The sequence below is a fragment of the Xiphophorus maculatus genome, chromosome 18 (genome assembly GCF_002775205.1).
Source record: "Xiphophorus maculatus strain JP 163 A chromosome 18, X_maculatus-5.0-male, whole genome shotgun sequence".
NCBI classification, from domain to species: Eukaryota; Metazoa; Chordata; class Actinopteri; order Cyprinodontiformes; family Poeciliidae; genus Xiphophorus; species Xiphophorus maculatus.
This window is the reverse complement of record NC_036460.1, coordinates 3,107,961-3,131,621: the sequence shown is the minus strand read 5'-3', so window position 1 is coordinate 3,131,621 and position 23,661 is coordinate 3,107,961. Positions and strand designations below refer to the sequence as shown.

General features: G+C 36.6%; 1 protein-coding gene across 1 annotated transcript in view; it reads right to left on the bottom strand.

Moving 5' to 3' along the window:
- Positions 1-7,551: 7,551 nt before the first annotated feature.
- LOC102221516 (S-adenosyl-L-methionine-dependent tRNA 4-demethylwyosine synthase-like) overlaps positions 7,552-23,661 on the bottom strand; it is a 41,593-nt gene continuing 25,483 nt past the window's right edge. Inside the window, exons 14-16 of the mRNA XM_023351799.1 lie at positions 22,084-22,194; positions 14,030-14,197; positions 7,552-8,229 (exon numbers count right to left, since the gene is read on the bottom strand). Of these exons, the coding sequence (XP_023207567.1) occupies positions 8,008-8,229; positions 14,030-14,197; positions 22,084-22,194 (501 nt within the window). The 3' untranslated portion in view covers positions 7,552-8,007. The remainder of the gene's footprint in view (positions 8,230-14,029; positions 14,198-22,083; positions 22,195-23,661) is intronic.

Genomic DNA, 23,661 nt, shown 5'->3' with positions numbered 1-23,661 from the left:
AGGAAACACTAAATTCTCAAGGTTGATAAATTAAATATTTATTTAAGATGTTAAAAAAAATTTTTTATTTAGTTCCAAATATTTATCATCTTTTGCTAGAAAACAAAATTATCTCCTAATTTAGTTTTCAAGCAAAATATTTAATTAGCAACTTCAATTTTTATTTTCCAAACTAAATATTTAGCTTGCAAATTAAATATTTAGTTTAGAGTTGTGAAATGTACAAATGTATGAATAGCATGGTAAAAATATGAATCTGAAAAGCAAAAACCTCTTTTTTCTTCTTTCCATGACAGGCTAAACCAAAACATTATTGTTAATTTTTTTAAATGTTTAATTTAATATGTAAAATAAACTGGCTCCAGTCCAGACAGAAGGTTGTTTTTTTATTATCATTGTATAAAAACTGTTTGAATTTCTGTGAGTAATAAATATTGTTTTTGTTTTGCAATTGTAAAAAAAGACAGAAAAAATCCACACAGATTCCCTGGAATGATGCTAACTAGCTTATCACTGAACAGTGTTGTTCACCTTGTAAACCGGGACAGGGGTTAAAGGTCATGCTGGTATCGGGGTTATTGCTGCTGCTGACTGACTCACCTGTTGTTAAATGAGGTTAAAGTCACAGGGACATGTTAAATATATGAATATGTTGGTAATTTTTTTTCTTCATTCATTAAATGCTAGTGAATGGAAGCAAACAGTAGTCTGTAGCTAAGCTAACTATGCTAAACGGTTGGTAATCTCTCAGTCTACCCACCTCTCTTGGAGAAAAACTGGGTTATAAACTGACAATGTTTTGTCTGACTCCTTTTGTTCTCCTTTTTTCCTTAAACCTTAACTATTATTTTTATTGACAGCGTAGTAACCGCCACAGTCGTCGTTGTCTTTTCCTGACCGCTGCTGAACGCCGCAGGAAGCAGGGAGAAACCATTTCATGCAGATCCGGGGGGGGGGTGTTCAGTGCAAATAGACCCTTTTCACATGACGTCACACAACTTCCGTTTTGACTCGAAGCTGTGTATCCTTAGTTCCGGTGTACATAGTAAGTAATGATAAAGTTGTCTATTTCATATATATATATATATATATATATATATATATATATATATATATATATATATATATATATATATAGAGAGAGAGAGAGAGAGAGAGAGAGAGAGATGTATAAATCTGACAGCATATGTTGATCAGACAGATCACCGGAGCATGGAGTTTACACAATCTCTAAAACATTTGCCTAAAATAAGATTTGAAGATATATCACGATTTGCAAACCAGTTCTCTCTGACAAAAAAATCTAAATTAGACAAAGGCTACAAATTCTTCACCGAACAATACCTGTTTGACTATGAAGGTAGGTATTTTTGTTTTGCGTAACCGTTAGCTTAGCATTAGTGAATTTTGTTAGCTAGCTAACTACGTGACATAACTGTTCCTTAACCAGAACTTTTTACTGTTTTTGAACTATAACGTTTTAGGCTCTAATCTTGATCAGATTATTAAATTATAGACTGGAGTTGCCACTCATCCCATAAAATAGGGATTTGTTTGTTATAAGCAGAGATGTCCGGTGCCGCCGCTGCTTTGTAATGCCTTTAATCGGACCACTTTTTCGGTAACGAATAATCTAACGAGTTCGTATTTCAAATCCAGTAATCAGATTAAAGTTATTTATCCAAATCATTGCACATTAATATTTTCTTGTGTATTTATTTTTATTCCTTCTTTGCGTCTTTGGGAGAGACTCTGTGACAGTTAGCAGTGACAGAAACATGAACAGTGCATGGAGATGCGCATTTTGTTGCTGGAAAAACAGAAATATCGTCAAGCCCAACTGTTATTTGTGGCTTTTGTCTTGTTTTTATTTTCCATTAATACAGAAAATGAACCTCTAAACGTTACATCACTGACAGGCGGCGGTGTATATGTTTCCTAACTGTGGCTAAAGCTGCTGCTAGCTGGTTTACTCATGATCGGAAGCTGGTTCCTTTGAATACAGTTGGAGAATGGTAAATTGACAATGACTTATAACGGTTATCTAGCACGTAAACACTGTTTTATAAAACACAGAAAGTGAACCTCTAAACGTTACAGCGCTGACAGAGAGTATATTTTTCCTAAATGTGGCTAAAGCTGCTGCTAGGTGGTTTACTCTCCGATCGGAGGCTGTTTATTTTATACACAGATAGAGAATGGTGAATTTACAATGATTAGTAACAGCTATCTAACACTTAAATGCTGTTATTATTAAACTTACCTTTTATTATATCCTTAAGATTATGAGAATGCGGGAAGTTTTCAGCTTGGTTCCCAAGGCAAAATCACACCGGAAGTAAAGATACCCAGTTTTGAGTTATGGCGGCCATTGTCTGACGTCACTGTGAAAAGGGTCTATAATGTGGAAACGTATAATTTTTACTGCTAAAAACATATTTTAAAAACACAATATAATAAATTTTGTTATTGACAGGGCTACCCCCAAAACTTTCTATTTCTTAAAAAAAAAAAGAAAAAGAAAAAAAAAAAGATATTTGTGGGCCCCTGCTGTTCAGAAGCCGTTAGGAATGTCCTAACTTTCCCCCCTGTGTGTAAATTTATAAATCCACTGTATTTCATACAACAAATGTATTTTCCTTCGATATATGTTTTGTTCATGCTTCACTATGCTTGGTTTTAGCGTGGACATTTCTTTATTAAAATCAGGCATGACTGAGTCATCTCAGTATGATCATATTTAGCATTGATTTTTAATAAAATTATAAAAAATACATACATTTTAGTTTGCACCACGCCCAAAAGGACTTAACCTGAATCTGAACCATTAGTTTTTCTCAAAAAATGCTATGTTGTTACATTTTGTTCAAGCTACAGTATATAACTTTAATTAAAAAATATATTTTTATGTCATGACAGTTTGTTGTGACAAATAATCTGTGAAAAGATCTCCTCCACCTTTTCCATGAGATACTATTGCTGTCTAAAGTAATGCACTATTCCGACCAAAAACAACCAATCAGAATCAGGATGACGGTCTTAGCGCCGTCAATCAAGCTCATCCATTCACTGCTAAATGTCTAATGGCGGAGAAGCAAATTATTGTTACAGGAAAACTATTTATCAGCATCTATCATTGGAGCAAAAGGACTTAAAAGTCAAGCTGAATCATTAGTTCTTCTCTATAAAAGTAATTATCTGAGCCATTTTTGCGCAGTAACTCCTCCTAAACTCAGCCGTTTCCTGAATCTTGTGGCGGCCATTAAGACGTCCTCTTCCTCTGATGATGCTCGTGATGTTGCACCTATATTTGGACGTCCATTTCTTCGCCAAGCTCTCCTCTCACAGACGCAGCGCTTACAGTACGCTCAGTTTCCTCTGAACCACCAAATGTGAGGCATCTGTGTTCTCTGACTGCTAATGTGTTCGGTGTGACCGTGAGCAGAAGATCGGAGCGACACATTTCTGGAGAGCGAGGAAAAAAAAAAAACACTCTCTCCCAAAAGCTCACAGAGGAATTTATTATTTACAACAGCCACTCCTGGATTTCCATCTTTAGTAACTCTCCACATTATACATCTTTGATTACATACATCATAACTGCAGCAGCGTTTCTGTCCAATAATTAGAATCAAATCTCCAGTGTGAAGCAACTAATAAAAATGTTTTCATTCAACTGTTGAATGAAGTTTAAATTCACTGATTTTTTTTTTTTTTTTTACTTTGTGTCTCCAACAGCAAAATAAAATAATTGTTACTGGCTCAGTAATTCACACTCCAATGTTGTTTTTTGGTTAATAGTGTCATATATAGTGAGAAAAAGAAACATTTAATAAGCAGACAAAAGTTTTCCCATTTAAAAACAAAAAAGGAGAGATTGGTCATTTTCATCATGAGAATCTAAAAAACAAAAAACACCCAGAAAATCAAATTGCATAATTTTTAACTAATTAATTTGTGTTTTGTTGCAGCCAACCCAACTTCAGTCGCATTCAAACAAACATGTCTGGACTGTTTGAGTCGGATCAAGACGCAGTGGGCAGACTTTTTATTTGTGGGTCATTTTGACTGATGGAGTAAAAAAAAAATCTATTTTCACCATCAATTTTAAAATCATAATGATATTTTCAACAAAACTGTATTTTCAATTGGTTGCATTAAGATTCAATAAGCTGAACAGAGATTCCACATTATGCCATCACACATCAAGCAGATAACATGATTAAACTGAATTGAAATTATGAACGACTCACCTGCTGCTGCCTGAATGCACCGTCTCACAACTTCCTCCTGGTCGGCGTGGACCTGAATGCATCGCTGTTTCTGTGTAGTTACATTTCTCAGGGTTTTGATGTTGATCTGGGGAATAAATCTGGACTCTGCTGCCACTCTGACAACTGGGATTACAAGAACGGCTTCAGCCAAAGTTTTGAAATCAGGGAACATTTCTACATTTGAAGTGATCAGACTCTGAATGAGGAGTTTCCTGATCATGTTGCCTCTTTAGTTAGAAATAACATTATTTCAAATCTCACAAGCAACGTCAAATACATTTTCCAAACTTTCGACATGAGAATAACGACACTGTCCTGTTACAGAGACTCGTCACAGCAAGAACACAAAATCTTGCCAAGTGTTTTTGGTCCAGTTTCTACGGCAAATATCTTAGTACAATTGAAACAAGACAAAACTAACTTACAAGTAACTTTTGTGCAAGACATAGGAGCTTGTTTTCAGTAAATAATTCCTTAATATTGATGAAGAAGTGAAGATTATTTCACTAAAAGGAGGGAAAAATGTCTTGTTGATTTATTGACTTAAAACAAACTCCTGTATTTATCTGAAAAGTTACTCATAAGTTAAGATAAAACTAAAATATTTACACTGGAAACTAAACCAAAAGTACTTTGTAAGATGTTGTGTTTTTGCAGCTGACTGTGATGGTATGCCTGGCTTTATCAAAAGAGAAGACAGGGGTTAAAGGTCACATCTTAAATAAAAATATTCAATCACACTTATGAACACACAGGGCTCAAAACAGGAAGACTTTTCTTTACTTTTTCACTATGATTGTGTAAAATAAGTGACTCTAAAGTGAATAAGGTCCAGACATGTTAAAGTCATAAAACAAACATGCAGATATGATTATTGATATTGGAAAGTGTAGCAGAAATTACATTTAAATATTCTTAATAACTGTGTATGAATTAAATCATTCCTGAATTAATTTCTAGCAAATAACCAAAAAGCTAAACGTGACTTTAAAAGCAGAAGAAGTAATGCAAGTACATTTAATATCCTGTGTAAGTATGGCAGGGCATGAGGGACAAAAATAGGAGCAGCTGCTTTTTAATGCAGACGTTCCTGCAGTAACTGCCCCCCTCTGCAGGAGATGGGGACATTTTTATTTCTGCTTAGTGCTAATGGGAATCACAAGTTAAAAATGCAACATTTAATATAAGTACAGAAGCTAATTATAAACAGAGCAGGGATCTGTCAGGCGGATTGTTTTTAAAAACAAGTTTACTTGCAGAGGAATAAAACTCTAAGAAAAGGTTTTTAAAAAAGAGCTTTTTTTTGGTCCTTTTTTGTCAAGGAACAAATGCATTTAAGCACCAGATGTCCGCAGGTTGATATCGACAAAAATGCACAAACTGATTAAACTGGGCAATTTAAATCATTACAGATTAAACTGGAAATCCGAACCTTCAAACTGTTTTTAATGGGGGGAAAACGGAGCCAGGAGTCTGTGGAACAGGCCGCATGACGTGAACCTGAGGAGACCAGAGTGATCCAGGACACACAGCAGGCAATTAGCACATTTCTCCTCTAATCTCTCTGCAGCAGGCCTGCAGTTTAACACTCATTTCAGAGGCTGAATATTTTTATGATTCATCGGATCGCTTTGTGATTTACCAGTCAGCTGTCAGGTTTCCAGCGAGGGAGGGAGTGCAGAAACAAAGCATCAGCCTGCATTAGACGGTCATTTGGTTAATTAAGTCACTTTGCTTGAAGAAAGGGTTTGTAAATGAGCGGATCAAGGTCATTCCCCCACAGCTCCGCAGATTTGCAGCAAAATAAAACGTTACTGCAGCCTGAATGGGTTCGGATGTCAGCAACGAGGCTGACGCAAATCAAACAAGTGAGCGTGGAAATGCTCTAATGAACTCCAGCAAAGTCTGACTGACTCGTTGGTGCTGATTTGCTGAAGGTGAGATCAGGAAAACCAAGGAGCCACAAACAGAGAAGAAACTGTCTCCGCACAAAACTCTCTAATTAGCAGTTATATGAAAGAGAATTTTATCATTTCTTTTTAACTATATTAAAATATGCAATAAAGCATTCCTCTGTGAAAGTGATGAAGCAACTAAAAGTAATTTTGGTCCAAAGTTTATCCTTAAAAATTCAGAACTCTTAAATGTAAGTCGTGTGTGTCAAACTTGAGGCCCGGGGGCCAAATCTGGCCCGCAGTAGTGTTTTAATGTGGCCCTCGAGACTCCAAATGACATCAGTAAGCCCCTCCAGTTTTTCACAAATACACAAAATTCACTCAAAATTCCCCCATTTTTCCTGATTTCTGCTGCAACTTTCTCTCACAATTGTCCAGAAACATTGAGTTTAAGTGACTGCTGCCTCAGCCTTACTTCATAGTCCGTGATTGATACGACAATAAGTTATATTTAACATCAGACATTAACGCAAATGTGGTACAAATTCCTTTCAAATATTTCTAAAATTCTGTGACTTTGATTGAACAAAAAAACTACAAAAACAATGAAGAAAACCTGGATGGACTGATCCGTGTGGGATCAGTCCATCCAGGTATTGAAAGATGTTCAATTTAAGAAACACTTATTGAACAAAGAGCTTTTAATAATATTTTAACAGTTTAATGGGTTTTATCAATACATTCTGGCCCAGCCGGCCCTTTAAGAACATTCCGATTTTTGATTTGGCCCAAACTGAAAATGAGTTTGACGCCCTTGATGTAAGAATAAGATATGGGGGGCGTGCCATGGTGGCATAGCGATTAGCGCAACCCGTATTTGGAGGCCTTGAGTCCTCGATGCGGCCGTCGCGGGTTCGACTCCCGGACCCGACGACATTTGCCGCATGTCTTCCCCCCTCTCCTTCCCCGTTTCCTGTCAGCCCACTGTCACATAAGGGACACTAGAGCCCACAAAAGACCCCCTGGAGGGGTAAAAAAAAAAAAGATATGATGGGAAGCATCACATCTTATTCTTTACTTCTTCATGTCACTAAGAGGCTAAACATCGTGGTGACACAGACAAAATGGATGATTTTAAATCCAATTTTCTTTAATAGGTTTGATTTTTCAAATAAAAAGCAGAAACAAAAAGTGATTTGAACCACCAGGCACCTAAAGGAACCTGCTTTACTCCCTAAACACGACTTACTGGATGTTTACCAGTGTAATTGTTGCTAAAACTGCATAAAAACCCAAATGACAAGAGGCAGCAAGGAGGCCTTCCAATCCAAGAGTTTAGTTATCATAACAATAATTCTACAAAAGCCACTGAGATTTTAAACAGTTTTTAATTTTTTATTTCAAACACATTTATTTTAAGTGGCCAAAACATTTTGACAGCAGTTGACAGAAATAAAATACTCTGACACCAGAGGGATGTTTTGAAAAATCCTGACCCTGAGATGAAAGAAAGAAAAAAAAAAGCGATGAAACTTTTAAACAGAAATTTGGAATAAGAAAAAAGTACAAGCAGAAAGGAAGAGCAAGAGGAACTGGAAAAATAAATTTCTGAAGAAGGACAATCCAGTTTAACAACGAGAAATCAAGAAGATTAACAGCTGAACAGTTTATGTACATCCATTAAAAAAAGAAACAATAAAAAGGTCATTTTTCTGTTCATTCAGCTGCGATGCAAATACATTTAAAGATCCAAACAGAACAGGTAAGAGGGAAGAGCCGAACAATAAAGCTGATATTAATTTTTTACTGTTTCTTTAAATTCATTGTCATCTTCAGAATCAGCATCCAGAGATATCTTTGGTTTTGTTGCGCCGCTGGAAGCGAGTGTCGGCCGGGTCGAACCCTTGTTCGTTTGACCCAAACAAAGCCCAGCTGGGGGTCTTGGCGGTGTAGTCCAAGGCCGAGAAGCTCTGCTGCCCGCCGCTGTCTTCGTGAGCCTGGACCAGATCCTGGAAACGGTCGTAGTCGATCCAAGTCCACCACTCGCCGTTCACCTTGAACTGGAAGGAAAAGGACATTTAAAGGGGCGGCCTTATGTATTTTCCAGGCAAATATACACTGCAAAAACACAAAATCTCACCAAGTAGTTTTGGTCTAGTTTATATTGCAACTATCTTAGCACACTTGAAATAAAACTAACTAAATTAAAAGTAACTTTTCAGCTTGATATGGAGTCTTGTTTTAACTACATTATTATTTAATATTAATGAAAATGTTCTTGTTCCACTGGTAGAATATTCCACTGAGCTGTTACCTAGCAACCCCAGCCAAGCCCAGCCCGTTACCTAGCAACACAGTTCTAGTTCCACTGGCAGATAAACTAACTTATAACACGGGAAAATGTCTTGTTATAAGTTAAATAATCTGCCAGTGGAGCTAAAACCTTTTTGTCAATATTAAGAATTATTGACTTCAAACAAAATCCTACATGTTTCTGAAAAGTTACTTGTAAGTTGGTTTGTCTTATTTCTAGTGAAGTAAGACATTTGCATGAGAAACGTGGAAAGATTCTGTGTTTTCTTGAAGTGGAGTGGAGTACCATCTTCCAGCACAATCAAGTCACTACGTTACCTTCAGTTGACATAAAATTACACATATATATATATATATATATATATATATATATATATATATATATATATGTCCCAACACGGCTCCTCTGTTAACCTTTTAACAGTTTTTACCAGCGTTGCTCTGAGAAGTAGCGTCTAATGTTTGCTAATTGCTGCTGGCTAGTCTGAAGGAGCCGGGTGTGAGGCAGAAGCTCGGTAGCTAGGAAACTGCAGCTCAGAGGAGGAGCTGTACCTAAAAGGCGGGGCTAGGTCCATCCAGGCATTTTCTACAGCTGAATGGCTGCCATGGAGGCCTGCAACCATAAGAAATTTTACTGGACGATACATTTTCCCAGAAATGATTGTGATAAACGATATTGGGTTTTTTAAGTCCATTTTCATGTAATATAATAATAATGTCTTACTAATGCAAGAGCACATTCTCAAAGATCAATAAACTTTCAATACTGGGGAACATTTAACACTGGAACTGGAAAACATTTTAAATATCTAAAATAAATAAACAAAATAACAGAAAAATTTATTATGAATCTCTGTAAACAAAACTGTCCCTCAAAAAAGGTGCAGTTGAGACCAAAACACCAATTTTGAGGCTTTAGTTATTACATTTTTGGTAGAAAAAGAGAGAAAAAAAAATCATACAAATGGAAATTATTGAGCTCGTTTTAATTCATCATGTGATTAATTGATTCATTTCTTATTGCGACAGTCCTAGCTATAACTTAAAACAGAAAACGTGGATATGTTGAAGTAAGTCGGAATACTTTTGCAAAGAACAGAGTCGAATCAAAATTAGGCTGAAAAGGAAGCTAAATGTGCAGCAGGGCAAACTGTCCAGCAAAGTTCAATTTTCAAAGAGGTCAAGCTGACTGGACAGCATCCTGGGTACAGGCCGGACCTTCCTGAACGTCATAAATAACAGAGAAATGGAGCTAAACTGGCCCAGCAGACGACTGCAGCTCTTTGCAATGAGGAAACTGTGATTGGCCTTAATGCCTCACATTATTCCTAATATAGTTTTATTTTTAATCACAAAAGTAATTAAAACAGATTCAGCATGAACGCATTGGAGGACTAACACTTATTTGCACTGCAGACGACCTTCCTGCGGAGGAAGCATCGACTGGATGGGTTTGGCACTTTACGGTGTGACATTAGAGGAAAAAATAAACCCAACCTGCTGCATTGTTAATGAGGCTTGAGAAGAAACGCCTGTTGGGAACAAACGTTCCCGGTAACGAGACAGGATGATATTTATTCAGTCTGGGTAATATTTCCAAGAACAAAGTAAATCTGCGCTGTCCGGGAAGGGAACAGGACTGCACGCTGTTTCTGTTAATGGTGTCTCGCTGACAGTAACAGAGTTTCTACTGTTTTTTATAAAGTCAAAGCTTCGCACTTCTTTCCAGACGAGGATTTTAAATCAGGGTTTAAAACAAAGCTGGATGGAACAGAGTCAGTTTATGCGCTCGCTGTTGTTTCATCTGCACCTTTCGTTTTGACAAAGTGAAGGAAAAATATTGGTTTTGTTTCTAACTGATGAGGACGAACAGAGTCAGAACCAGGATCCAATAACCCCAGCAACAAATAAAAGGAAATATTGCAACTTGCTGCAGACAAACAGGCAGAACAAAACAAAGAAACAAAATGAAACTGTAAATCACTTTAAACTTTGATATCTCACATTTTCTGTCATTCATGTTAAAATGTAAACTTGTTTTCCACTAGGAACAAAAAGCCCTTCGAAATCAGTTGGATTATGCAACTAAAAGTAATTAATTATTATTTATAAGTAGATTAAATCAGATTCCATTTGATCGGTTTTTTCAGGGTTGATCCATACTTTCAGTTTCCTTTACAGTCTGGCTTGGATTGGACAGAACCGGGTTCTGGTTCTGATAGTTAAGTGTTTCTCAAACTGTTAGTGTTTAGCAAACACTTAAATTGCCCCACAATAACACAACATGTTTATATATCTCCAAAATGAAAATATTCGTCTCTTAACTCACTTATTGTCACGAATACGTCAAAACGAGTCGTTTTGAGTTGTTTACAGATTCTGAACCTTGTGGATTCTCAGCTTTCCAATCATGTCAAACACACAGAAATAAAAAAATAACTTGTTCTTTACTATCAGATATTGTGCAAACAGTCCAAATGTTTGTAATTTAGAAGCACAATTAAAGAAAAATAAACTTGAGTTGCTTTGGCAGAAACATAAATCCTCTTCTACTTCATTAAATATAAAAATTATACACCCATTTATTTATCAAATTTGTTTTATTGAAAATAAAAAAATGATATTTTTTGAACTTGCATTTTTAGGCCATGATCAATATATTTGAAAATAGTCTGAAAACAACAATACTATAATTTATTGCAATAATTACCAGGACGATTTATCCTCCAGTAAAATTTATTACTGATTTTTTTAAGTGCCTCATGACGGTACTTGTTGTGAATTTGTATTCTAAAAATAAACTCAGTTGAATTAAAAACTATTTTTGTTTACAGCAGCTTTTAATCAAATAATCCAACTAGTACACTGTGAAACATTTATTTTAAGATGTTAAAAACTGTCCAACATGCTTTTATTTTGTGCAATCCTTTTGTTTCATTTCCTATCCTGTAAACCGTTATGCATAAATGTTTCTATATTAATAAACTTTCCTTTTTTCTGTTAGAACTGATGTCACAAATACCATTTTATCAAACAACTCAAACAAAAATAATGAGGATCTGAAGAAATGAGGTCAAATGTTTTCCTCTTATTTTTAATATTCTTCCGTTTGCAAAATAAAAGTCCTACCAGGTTGTTTCCGTGTATGAAATGTAAGAAGAAAGCTTTTCATTAACACCTTCACTCAGAGGATCTGGATGCTCAAAACATTTTCCTCCAGACATCCAGAGCCTATAAAAACTCCTCTTTAAATTTCTAAAATTCAGTAAATTATCGTTTAGCTGTCCATGATAATTTACGATCCCAGAGTTTCCTCACATCCTGTTTCTGACCATTAGGGACCAATTAGCACAGCTGTGGTTTAATCTCCAGCAGCACTTTGCTCCTTTGTATGCAAAATGCATCTAAACCTGGACAGCTCGCACCAGAACCTCCAGCTTTAAGAGTTTTAGGAGTTTAACGTCCAACATTCTGTCTTAAAAACCTTTTCAAACCAACAGAAAAGACACTGAGAATGCATCAGAAGTTTGTTGAGTGATCATTTTGCACTTTTACATCATTAAAGACAATCTACCTTGTACAGGTTAGAATAGATCTATGGCTTATACAAAACATGTTCATTACATTTTTCACACAAAATCACTTAAAGTCGAAGGAGAGATGGGTGGGTGGGGAGGCGGGGGGCTAGCATATTGTTGAGTGCTGAGGGGGAGATGGACGGACAGATGGATGGATGGATGGTTGGATGGATGGGGGCGGACGGACGGATGGATGGGGGCGGACGGACGGATGGATGGGGGCGGACGGACGGATGGATGGGGGCGGACGGACAGCGTATTGCAAGAAGGCGGAGGAAGTCTGACTGTACACTACCGCCCTTTACCCCCCAGATATGGTATTTTCGCCGTCTCGCTGCTTCACGGATTTGCATCGTGCATTGTGTTCTGCATTCTGATTGGCTAAACAGTCTCTCCACTTCTTCTCTACCAGTGTGTCAACAACGTTGCGCTTTAATATGTACATGTATGCCATATTTAACATAATCGATGGTGGCATGTCGGTTTACAAGAATCTTTTTGCGCAGAAGAAAAAAGAGCGACAACAGCTACCGATAACTATGTTCTTCTCTCGATAAAACCCACCTGCACCGCGGGCTTTAGAAGAAAAAAAAACCCCGTTACAGAGTGGAGTCAGGATGCAGCGGCTCAGCCAGAAGAGCAGTGAAATACACGAGAGTCACTATTTGTCCTACTGTACTTTGTTTTGTTTTTTTCATAATCATTTTTAATTTTCTCCCGTTCTAATCCAATGACTCAGGTCGCGGTGGGGCGGCGCTGATCTCCGCAATTTGAAGCCTTCAGTTCGTATTGATGTTTAAATTATTATTTTACAGTACAGTAGTTATTTGTAAAAAAAAAAAAAAACCCCGTTTATACAGTACTTTTATTTGTTAAACAAATGTTTGGGCCTGTAAAAAGGTTTTGTTCTTTGGTTTCAATGTATTATGGAGTATTTCATTGTATAATAATTGTAAAAAAAAATAAAGGTTACTACTTCACGGATTTCGCCTATCAAGGGTTCTTTTTGGAACGTAACCCCCGTGAAAAACGAGGGATCACTGTAATGGTTGAAGAACAGCGGCTGATTTAATTTGCCTTATCAGGCGTTTTTGGTGATTTAGGGGTTCAAGGTCAAGGGGTTAAGTTGCAGTTTCTCTCACCAGACATCAAGCTGCTAATTTTGCTGTTCTGTGTGTGCAGAGGTGGGCAGTTCCAGCTACACTTACCTTTTGGAAAAAGAAGGCTATAGGAGGAGTTTTACTGCAAGTAGTTTTTACTTTTACTTGAGTAATATTATTGTTGTGTAGATTAATTTTGCATTTAAAGAAACAGACTTCAGAGATTGGAAACATCAGATTCTTAGGTTTCTGCAACATATGAGCGAATGTTTGGGCTAATCTCTGCTCATAATTTACATCAGTATTATTTATTTTGTATTAGTAAACATGGATATTTGATTTGAGATATATTAAATTAAAAGCCTGTTTGCTGCTCCGTCTCCCCAGCTGAATGTTTCTGGAGGAATTGAAGGCGATAGAAATGAGGATCGCTTCCTCACAGAAAGCGACCCCGTCACATTTTGATGGTGGATTTTGTTCTGGGCTGAGAACGTGACTCCTGCTTTTCGTGCAACATTCTCACAATCCATCATTCTCTGCTGCATCTGAGCACCAAACATTAGTAATATTTCACATAAATGCTTTTATGAATAAAACTCCCCTGGGTGGAAGGCTTAACTTGTGGAACACGGTGTTCTGAAAAGTATAAATCCCTAAAAAAAACCCTGATAAAACCGAGTCCAAATGGTTTTCTTCCTGTCTCTGCAGAGCAGAAACCTTTCTGTGACATAGACATTAAAAATGTGATTTCTTTAAAACAAATTTAGCTGAACCCCAAGAGCAGAACATATATTCAATTCGCACATCTTGTTACCGCTTATTGTTGCGTTGGGTTTTTCATCTGCGCTCGGCAGCTGAGGTCTTCTTACCTTATCATGTGCAATGAGCAAACAGTTGGAGTGCTCGTGCTCACAGGCGATGTCGTAGCGAGGTAGCATGTCAGCCAGCTGCTGGACGAAGGCGACCACTTCCTGGTGCCAGGGAACGTTGGCCATGGTCAGACTGCTGGCCGAGCTTTCCCCGCAGTACGTCACGCCCTGAAACAGACAAGGACACATCGCTGCAAAAACACTGAATATCACCAAGTATGTTTGTTTCTAATGCAAATATCTCAGCACACTTGAAATAAGACAAAACTAACGGACAAGTAACTTTTCAGCAAGATTGTTCTAAGTAAATAATTCCTTAATATTGATGAAAAAGTACAGATTGTTTCACTTATAACAAGATATTTTTTCCATGTTATAAGTGAAATAATCTGCCAGTGGAACTAGAACTGGGTTGCTAGGTGAACGGCTGGACTTGTGAATCTGTACAAAGGCTACAAAAACAAAAGGAAAGTGTGCTGCATCATTAGGGGGTTGTATTTTTGCAACAGACAGTAAGGCGGTGGCCGGGGGCAAGGGCAGCAACGCCGTGCTGAATTGATGAAAGACCTTGCAGTTCTCAGCCTTGCCTGGAGGTCCTCTGAATAAAGATCATCTCTCCAACGTTTGGTATAAATCACACCGGAGTAGCAGAGTCGGGCAACAACAGAGATTGAAAATTACTTTATGTTTCGTATCAACCGAGTCGTGTAGAAGCGAGGAGCCGACCCCTCCTTTCCAGTTTAAATAACCTTTTTTGGAAATCGTCAGTATTGATTGCTGAAGTCCCACACCAACGTGTTGCACCAGATTTATCTCATTTATGCCGCTGGCAGAATGTTTTCTCTCCGATGGTCCAATTCTTCCAGCAGGAAAGGAATCGGCGACAGGGGAAACGGTACCGGTGCCGTTCAGAAGGTAAATCTCACACCGGACAGCATCTGAACAGAGGACCATAAATTACGCCGACTGGAGGAGAGCAGCCAATCAGACGGGATGATGGTGATAACAAAGGTGGCGCCGAAACACAGAAAACATGAAATTTACTGTTTTTATATATCCAAACTATGATCTGTGAAAGAAAATATCATTATTATTATTTATAATAGAAACAAATGGATATATATCTATATATATATATACAGTACAGTACAGACCAAAAGTTTGGACACACTTTTAATTAAATGAGTTTCCTTTATTTTCATGACTATTGACATTGTAGATTCACACTGAAGGCATCAAAACTATGAATAACACATGTGGAAATATGCACTAAACAAAAAAGTGTAAAACAACTGAAAATAGCCCTTATATTCTAGTTTCTTCAAAGTAGCAACCTTTTGCTGTGATTACTGCTTTGCACACACTCTGCATTTTCTTGATGATCTTCAAGAGGTCGTCACCTGAAATGGTTTTCACTTCATAGGTCAACCTGCCCTGTCAGGTTAATAAGTGGGATTTCTTGCCTTATAAATAGTCATGAAAGTAAAGAAAACTCATTGAATTAGAAGGTGAGTCCAAACCTTTGCTCTGTACTGTATATATATAATTATAAATTAATTCAAATTAATTTGAACTAAAATTAAATTCACTGTAGATATTATTTTAAAAATTACAAGAAATAAAAGCTTGAAATATTTCACTCTGTGTAATGAAGATATATATGAAATTCACCTTTTTTCTAAAATTAATATAAAATATGTACTTTTACTCATTTCATTTCATGTGGTTAGGTTTTTTTTTGTAATTGTAGTAAATGTGCTTTTTAAAAGTATTAAGTCAGTGAAAAAGCAAACCAAGAATCTTTTTCCTTCCTCTAAAGATTTACGGACTATATTGTGTTGAACTGTGGCATAAAATGACAATGAAACACATTAAAGTAATACAGTTTTCTTTAACGGTGCCTTATCTGTGTTTATTTAAATGGTATGATTATACGGCTGTATAATGTATGAATATCAGAGCAACATATAAGAAGTTTCCATTATCTTAAGTACAGCAGCAGCTGTAAGATGACCGATGAACTGCAGCAGCAGCTTTCCATCAGTCAGCAGTGACAGCTAATTTTAGAGTCGATTATGTGACTGAGCAGTTCTGTCACGCTGTCACCAGTCCAAGGCGGGACGCACCAATTACTGGGCTCACGATGAAGCCGATAACCCGCCTGCGGCTCGGCGCGGCCGCGGGGTTTTTATCTCGTCACAATATAGAGGCGCTCACAGGCAGGAAGAGGGGAAGCGACGGGTCAGAAAGATAAGAGGAGAAAGAGAAGATAATTAAGAGGGGAGAAAAGACGAAAGAGATTAGACTGACAGCGTGGAGAAAGAATACAGAGATTATCCACATAATGCAACTGAAACTTTTCAGCGTTGTACATGAGGTCAAGAGATAATTCAAATTGAATCAAACATCTTTATAAAGATGGGAAGACGAATTAAAAACTACAGATATGACTTTCAGTCTTACTTTTACAACTCTTTGAAGATGGTTTTGGGGTAAATATTCAGGTGTAGATCCCATGCATATTATTGCTTACATCTGTAAATTTCACGCATGCGCACAACGCTGCAGGGCGACTAGACGATTGTTTCACATCCATTATAGCCGCGCTGCAGCGATACAATGATTATTGTAAGTAAATGAAACCTGGAGATGTAGATATTACTAATTAGAGCAGTGCAACACAGCAAAGGGAAAAATATTGCAAAAAAAAACGTTAAAGAGCAACTCAAAACTACTTTTTCTCTCTGTGTCGGCTGTGCTGCAGACTCGTTGCCATAGCGACTGACAACAACACCCCTTTATTGCATCAGGATTCAACACTAAAAAGCACACTTCCCACAGAAAGAACAGAACATTCAGAACATGCAGTTTTATGTTTTCAGGCTTGATTTTTATCTTACAATTATTAATAAGTGATCTCTGTGGTAGATTAGCTGCCGCTGCCATTAGCCGCCGCTGCTATTAGCTAGGCTAACACTGCGGTGGTTGATCAGCTCATTTAAACACCTGCTCTACTGATGATCTGTCAGAGTTGGTGCGTGGGTCACTTTTTTATTTTGTAGCTGAACTGAAACATTCCACAGCACATCTTTATGTTAAGGTTGTCAAAGTCAAGTTAGCATGACTGAACTACTTCCCTCTCCTTCACTATTTCTTTTACTTAATTAAAACTTTTTTCAGACCTTGTTATCTAGTTGTTGTGTTGACAATTAGCAAAGCACTGCATCCCTTTTTCTTTTACATATCAGGCGTACATTCAAGTTTTAGCGCATTATGTTGACAGCTTAACAGCTAAAACCGATGCTAGCCCTCAGCTAGCAGCAGCCGTTTGCCCAGCAGCAGGGAGATGGGGGCAGGATCTTGTTAAACAACAACAAAACTTTGCTGATAACTTGTTCATTGCTGTCAATGAAAACAGCAACAAATTCCCAAAAATTGAGATTTAGCATTACATTTTACACAAATAGAAGAAGAAAAATGTCAGCAACATTTTATTTGAAGGGCTGTATAAAACTGACTTGACAGCCATAAACATGAAGTAGTCTTCATGAATGTTTGACTGTTGTCTTGAAGTGTCATTTGATAAATAATGACACTTTTAATGCAAAGTCAAGTTAAAACTTGCATTAAAAGTCCATTCAAACCATCAACTTTACTATTTGAAAAATAATAACATTTTTGAAGCAAAGTTGCATTAAAAGTGACATTATTTACTGAAGGACATGTCATAACAACAGTTATAAACATTCCTGAAGACTCCTTCATGTTTATAAAACGTGTCCTGTCAGTCTTATGCAAACCTTTTCAGATGAAATGTTACCAAAATTTCACATGTACGAATGTCGCAGGTTGGGGTAAGCAGCCTTTGATAGGGCCAAATTTAAACCTTATCCAAGATGAGTCAGCAGAAAGTTTCTTTCAAACTTTTTGTTTCCGCTCTTATACTGGAAGCTCACAGATGAAAATCTGAGTGGAGACATCAATAGCTCCTTACAAGAACAAAGTCTTCTCTACAGGGTAACAGTTTTGGGTTCATCGATGTAATAACAGCCCTGAAATGAATCCCCTTAGCCACCCAGCCAGTTCCCCAACGAGAACGCACCAGAGAAAAAAGGCTGAAGGAAAAGAAAGATAGCAGTTTGATCTGGTAGCTTTATTATGCAGACAGAAAAAAAAAGATCTATCAGACAGAAAAGCAGCTGACCGAAGCTTCCTGTTACAGCACAAACGCTGACTATTGTCGTTTTGTTACTGACTTATTATTATTTTCTGTCTTTTCACAATACATTTCTACTTTTTAAATTAATAAAATAAGCATTTATTGCCTAAAGTGCAACAACTCAGCATTCCTTTAGTGAATGTTTGATCATTTATAGATGCGTCTGCATCTATACATTTATACTTTAACTATAAAAAGTTCATCTTTTCCTGTAGGGCAGATTATTTTCTGGATTAAACGATTAATAACTGGAAGAAAAACATGGTTAATAGGATATTTGTTTCTTTTTTTTAGGGAATTTAACTGACATGAAGCTAAATCTTTGCAACTTGTTGAGATCTGGGTAGAATATATTGGTTGATTTTTACCTTAAATGAAAAATATTTAAAAACTTTTGTGCAGTTTTTGCTTAACTGCTGCTCTAAATATGTTTTTATTTAAGCAAATGACCTTTTTTAGAGTCAGTCATCTAGTTAATGCTTATTTATTTTAATAATCACGATTAATCGTTTCCAAGCCTTACTCCCAGCAATCTCAAACACTGCAAAAATCTTACCAAGTTTCTCGAGCAAATATCTTATTACACTTGAAACAAGACAAAACTAACTTACAAGTAACTTTTCAGCAAAATGCAGGAGCTTGGTTTAAATCAATAATTCCTTAATATTGATGAAAATGTACTAGTTGCATTGGCAGACATTTTTCCATTTCATAAATTAAGTAATCAGTCAGTGGAACTAGAACTGCGTTGCTAGGTAACGGGCTGATCTTGGCAGAGGTTGCTAGGTAACGGCGCCGTGACGGTTGATTGTGAAAAAAGTGGAATAATCTACTCTATAGTGCTTTTTAACCAATTTTAAAGAATTACTGACTTAGAACAAGCTCTGATTTCTTGCTGAAAAGTTACTTGTAAGTTAGTTTTGTTTTATTTTAAGTGTACAAAGATATTTCCACTGGAAATTAAACCCAAAATATTTAGTAAGTTTTGGTGGGTTTTTTTTTTTTTTTTGCCGTGTTTGAGATTGCTGGGACAATTATTCGGATTAATCATGATTATTGAAATAATTAATTCACCATTAACTAGAGGATACTGACTCTAAAAAGGGTCATTTGCTGAAACAAAAACATTAGAGGAGTAATTAAGCCAAAACTGTACAAAAATATTCACATTTTGAATATAAGTGTTTACATCCCTGCTGTTGTTTGCTATTATTTACACTTCTTGTATATAATCAGTTTTTTTTTTCTTTATTTAAATTGTAGTATTCTAGTTTGAATAGCAGCTGTTTACTGTACAGAACACTATTGTTTTCTGTTTTATATTTTTATTTTGTGTGAAGCTACATAATTTGACTTACCCGTCGCTTTGTGGCTTAATTTCCCCACTGAGGGAGAAAAAAAAGGCGATTTCTATTCTTTTCGATTTTATTTTCTGCTTTGGGCTCAGTTCACCACCAACCGGTTTGAATTAATGAACGTCGTCACCCTGAGGAGAATATCAAGCATTGAAACTCGACTGTCAAGTAGCCAAAACGCTCTCTAAATTAGAGGATGTGGGAAATTTGTCTTGTGTGGGAACAGGCTTTTCATGAATACTAATGCTGGCTAAAGCTTTTCATCCTGCAGTGGAAATGACAGCAGCACAGAATGGGAAGAGGGGAGAGTTTGAGGCTTGTATTCATGAACAAAATGTAGGAGGTCTCCAAAACAACCTCTCCAAATTAATTCACTTACTCTTGTGCAGTGGAATTGAAATTAGGTGCCGCTGAATATCAACTCTGGTTGATGTGGATCTATGAGGAACTCCATGTCAAGGAGATGAATCAATGTCACTGAACTACAGACTGGACTCATCCTCAGTTCAGAGTTATTAACCTCAACCAATGAAATTATGAAAACTGAAATTGAGAAAACATTTTTGTTAACTGAAATAAATAAAAACAGTGATTAATGGTGGAAAACTGTAAATAAATGGAATTATCTGGTGCATTTATAAAACTGACACTGCATATCGAATGCTTAGATTTTGTGTATATGAATCTATTTATTAGTCTTTTAAATGTAAGTGGCAAATTATGGTGCTCCATTCTCCTCCTGGTGGCTACGCTACGCTAGTACGCAAAATGGTGACAGCAAGAGTTGGAAGAAAACTCCAGATTCAGTTGGTTGTTTGACAATAATTTAATGAAATTTTTGAAAATGAAATCTATGGAGTACTCAATACCTAACCCTTATATGAACCCATTGCAGCATGACGTCACATCTCTCTGCTGGAAGGCAAAAAGCTGCTAGCTGATGATGACTAGCACTGGTTTTAGCTTAAAGATGTAGAAATAACGCACTAAATCTTGAATGTACGAGTCCCATATAAAAGAAAAAGGGACTCAGTGCTTTGATACTAGTTATCAACACTACAACAACAAGATAGCGAGGAAAGGAAGAAGTTTTAATTCATAAAGAATAGAGGTAAGTCAGCTATGCTAGCTTGACTATGACAATCTTAACGTGTAGATGTGATGTGAAATTATGTGTGTTTCAGTTCAGTTACAAAATTTAAAAAAAGGCGACCTAAACACCAACTCTGACAGGTCATCAGTAGAGCAGGTGTTTAAATTAGCTAATGTTAGCTTAGCGAATAGCAGCGGTAGCTAATCTAACACAACGATCACTTATTGATAATAGCAAATTAAACATCAAGCCTGATTATTGCCTGAACCTACCCTGATGTTCTGTTCTTTGTGTGGGAAATGTTTGAGTGTCTTTTGGTGTTGAATCTAAAAACATGTAGTGGCGTTGTTGTCAGTTGCTGTGACAACGAGTATGCGCGTGGTGTAGCCGACAAAGGGAGCGAGAAAACAATGTTTTTGAGTTATTCTTACCATTTTTTCTACATTATTTTCCCCCTTGCTGTGGTGCACTGTACTACATCAATAACACCTACATCTCCAGGTTTCATTTAGTTACAGTAATCGCTCCAACGCGGCGGCGCAGCTGTAACGGATGTGAAAGAATCGTCTTTTTGCCCTCCAGGGTTGTGCACATGCAAGAAATTTCCAGATCTAAACAATAACATGCAGTGGGTCTATACATGACCACAATACAATAATACTTTTTAATAATTTTAAAATTCTGCATCTAAAAATTAACCAACGTATGAAAAAACTAAAACTACTCTATTTTAAATATAAAATTAAAAAAAATAACTTGTAGAGTTAAATGTGTTGCGTCAGTAATGACACAATACAAGAATCAAACACTGATTTTGTTACAACTATGTTTTCATCTGGCAGACCTGTTTTATTAAAACTTTGACCTCCACAAAAGAAACAACAATATCATCAATAAATATTTGCTTGCCTTTTTCTTCCCTCCGACTCTCGGCTGTTTTTCGGCTGAATTTTAGTTCAGATAAATGTGCATATTCAGCTTGTTTAATAATCCAGAAAGACAAAATAAATGCATGTGTACCAGACATCTCTTTGTTTCATCAAAGTATATTAAATAAGCTTTGGAGAAAACATTAAACTGTCTAAATATTTCTAAGAATACATAATTAGAAACACCCAATAAAACAGCAAAACACCCGAAACACTGAGTTCCTTTAAATTTAGAGTTGCTATTATACCATAATAAACACTAACCATCATTTTGACGTGTAAATGGCGACATTTGGAAAAATGTAATGTATCAATTGTTGACTTTTTTTGTTTCTGTTATGTAAAGCCCTTTGAACTGCTGTTGCTGAAATGTACTATACAAATAAAATGTGATTGATTGACTGATTGATTGAAAAGTGCAGGAATGTACAGATATTTTATGGATGTTGCAATCTTACCTTGACCTCGATGAAGTCGGGCTGACCCAGAGCGATGAGCTCGGCGTAGGCCTGCAGCTCCTCCACGTTCCAGGCTTTCACCAGCGTCAGTCGGTAAACCGTCCTCTGCTTCTGGACCAGGGAAAAAAGACGCAGAGGTGATAAAAGTAATGGCAGAAAAACTCAGAAATCAAAACTAGCATTTTGGTTTAAATTTTACATAAAGAACAAGGATTTATTTGATTCAATAGGAAACTTCTCATCACTCCGGATCTATCTTCTCCACAGCACCTGTTTGAGCAGGCTACCATCAAGCAGGCTCAGAGCAGCTTGTCTGATGTTTCACATGTGCTCGCATCAGAATATGTTCTTATGAACTCTGGGAGAAGGTTCAGGGTTCCCCTGTGCAAATATAACCGTCTGAAACATTCATTTGTACCACTCTCCATTAACTAGATAAATGGCAGACTAGCCAGGCATGGACAGAGTAACAGGGGCTTGGTTGACCTTTAAACTTTCATTGGTATCTTCAAAGCCAAAGCAGCACAAACAATATTTTGCTGCACAACCAGCACAAATGTAGCACAAACGTTTGACACCATTTTTGTCTGATTTGCAGAAGGTGGGGGAGCCAACAGGACGCTGCTGCTGGCGTTCTGACTAAAACCAGGACGGTGAAGCACATCACCCAGTTCTACAGTCTTTACTCTGAGAGAATGGACTTTAAAATACTGATGTTAGTTTATAAATCACTGAACGGCTCATTTATCACATTTACAATAGAAAATTTGAGACATAACAAAAAGTATTTTGCATTCAGTCTAAATTGATATTAAACAGAAACACATTCACTCAAAATCACTTTGGTGCACCCAAATTTGCTTTTGCTAATTTATTAAACTTGCCTGAATTAATTTGTATACTTAATTTCTAATACAACTATCTGTTCATGGACAATATTGCATGCCAACTTTACTGTTAAGGAGGTAAAAAAAGAAAATCACAATAATTTGTTTTTCAATTTTGTTAATATATTTTAGCAAAATTTGACCCCTGAGACAATAACTCTGAAAGTTTCAACATTTAATTTCTCTTTGGGATCAATGAAATATGTTTGAATTTGCATTTAATTGAAACCTTTAGACACGACTGACCTATTTGGTCTTAAAATACCCACTTCTGCCTCATTTTTAGTCATTTTTCTACTTATCACATGTAAAATAAGGTCTTGCAATTTTTTTGCCAGTTTTTCAATACGGTTCATGATGGAGTTTAGTGATATTTTACGCCTAAATGATCATCAAAATTAAGTGGTGTAAATGTAAAACAACTACTGGGAAGAAGCAAAAATAATCCAAAGTAAAAGTTTGATAACCAGTCAGAAGGGAATCAATGACTAAAATATCTAAAAGCAAAATATAAAGAAAGAGGAAAAAGTCAAGGCTTGCCCTAAACTGTTTATACTGAATTTCTAATACATAATTTAAAGATTTGAGTTTAAATGCTGGCGGTTACTGCTCATAAATAACAAAATTATTCTGTTACATCTAAAATTCAAGTAAACTGTCCTAGAAAAATAATCTAAAAGAAATATGATCT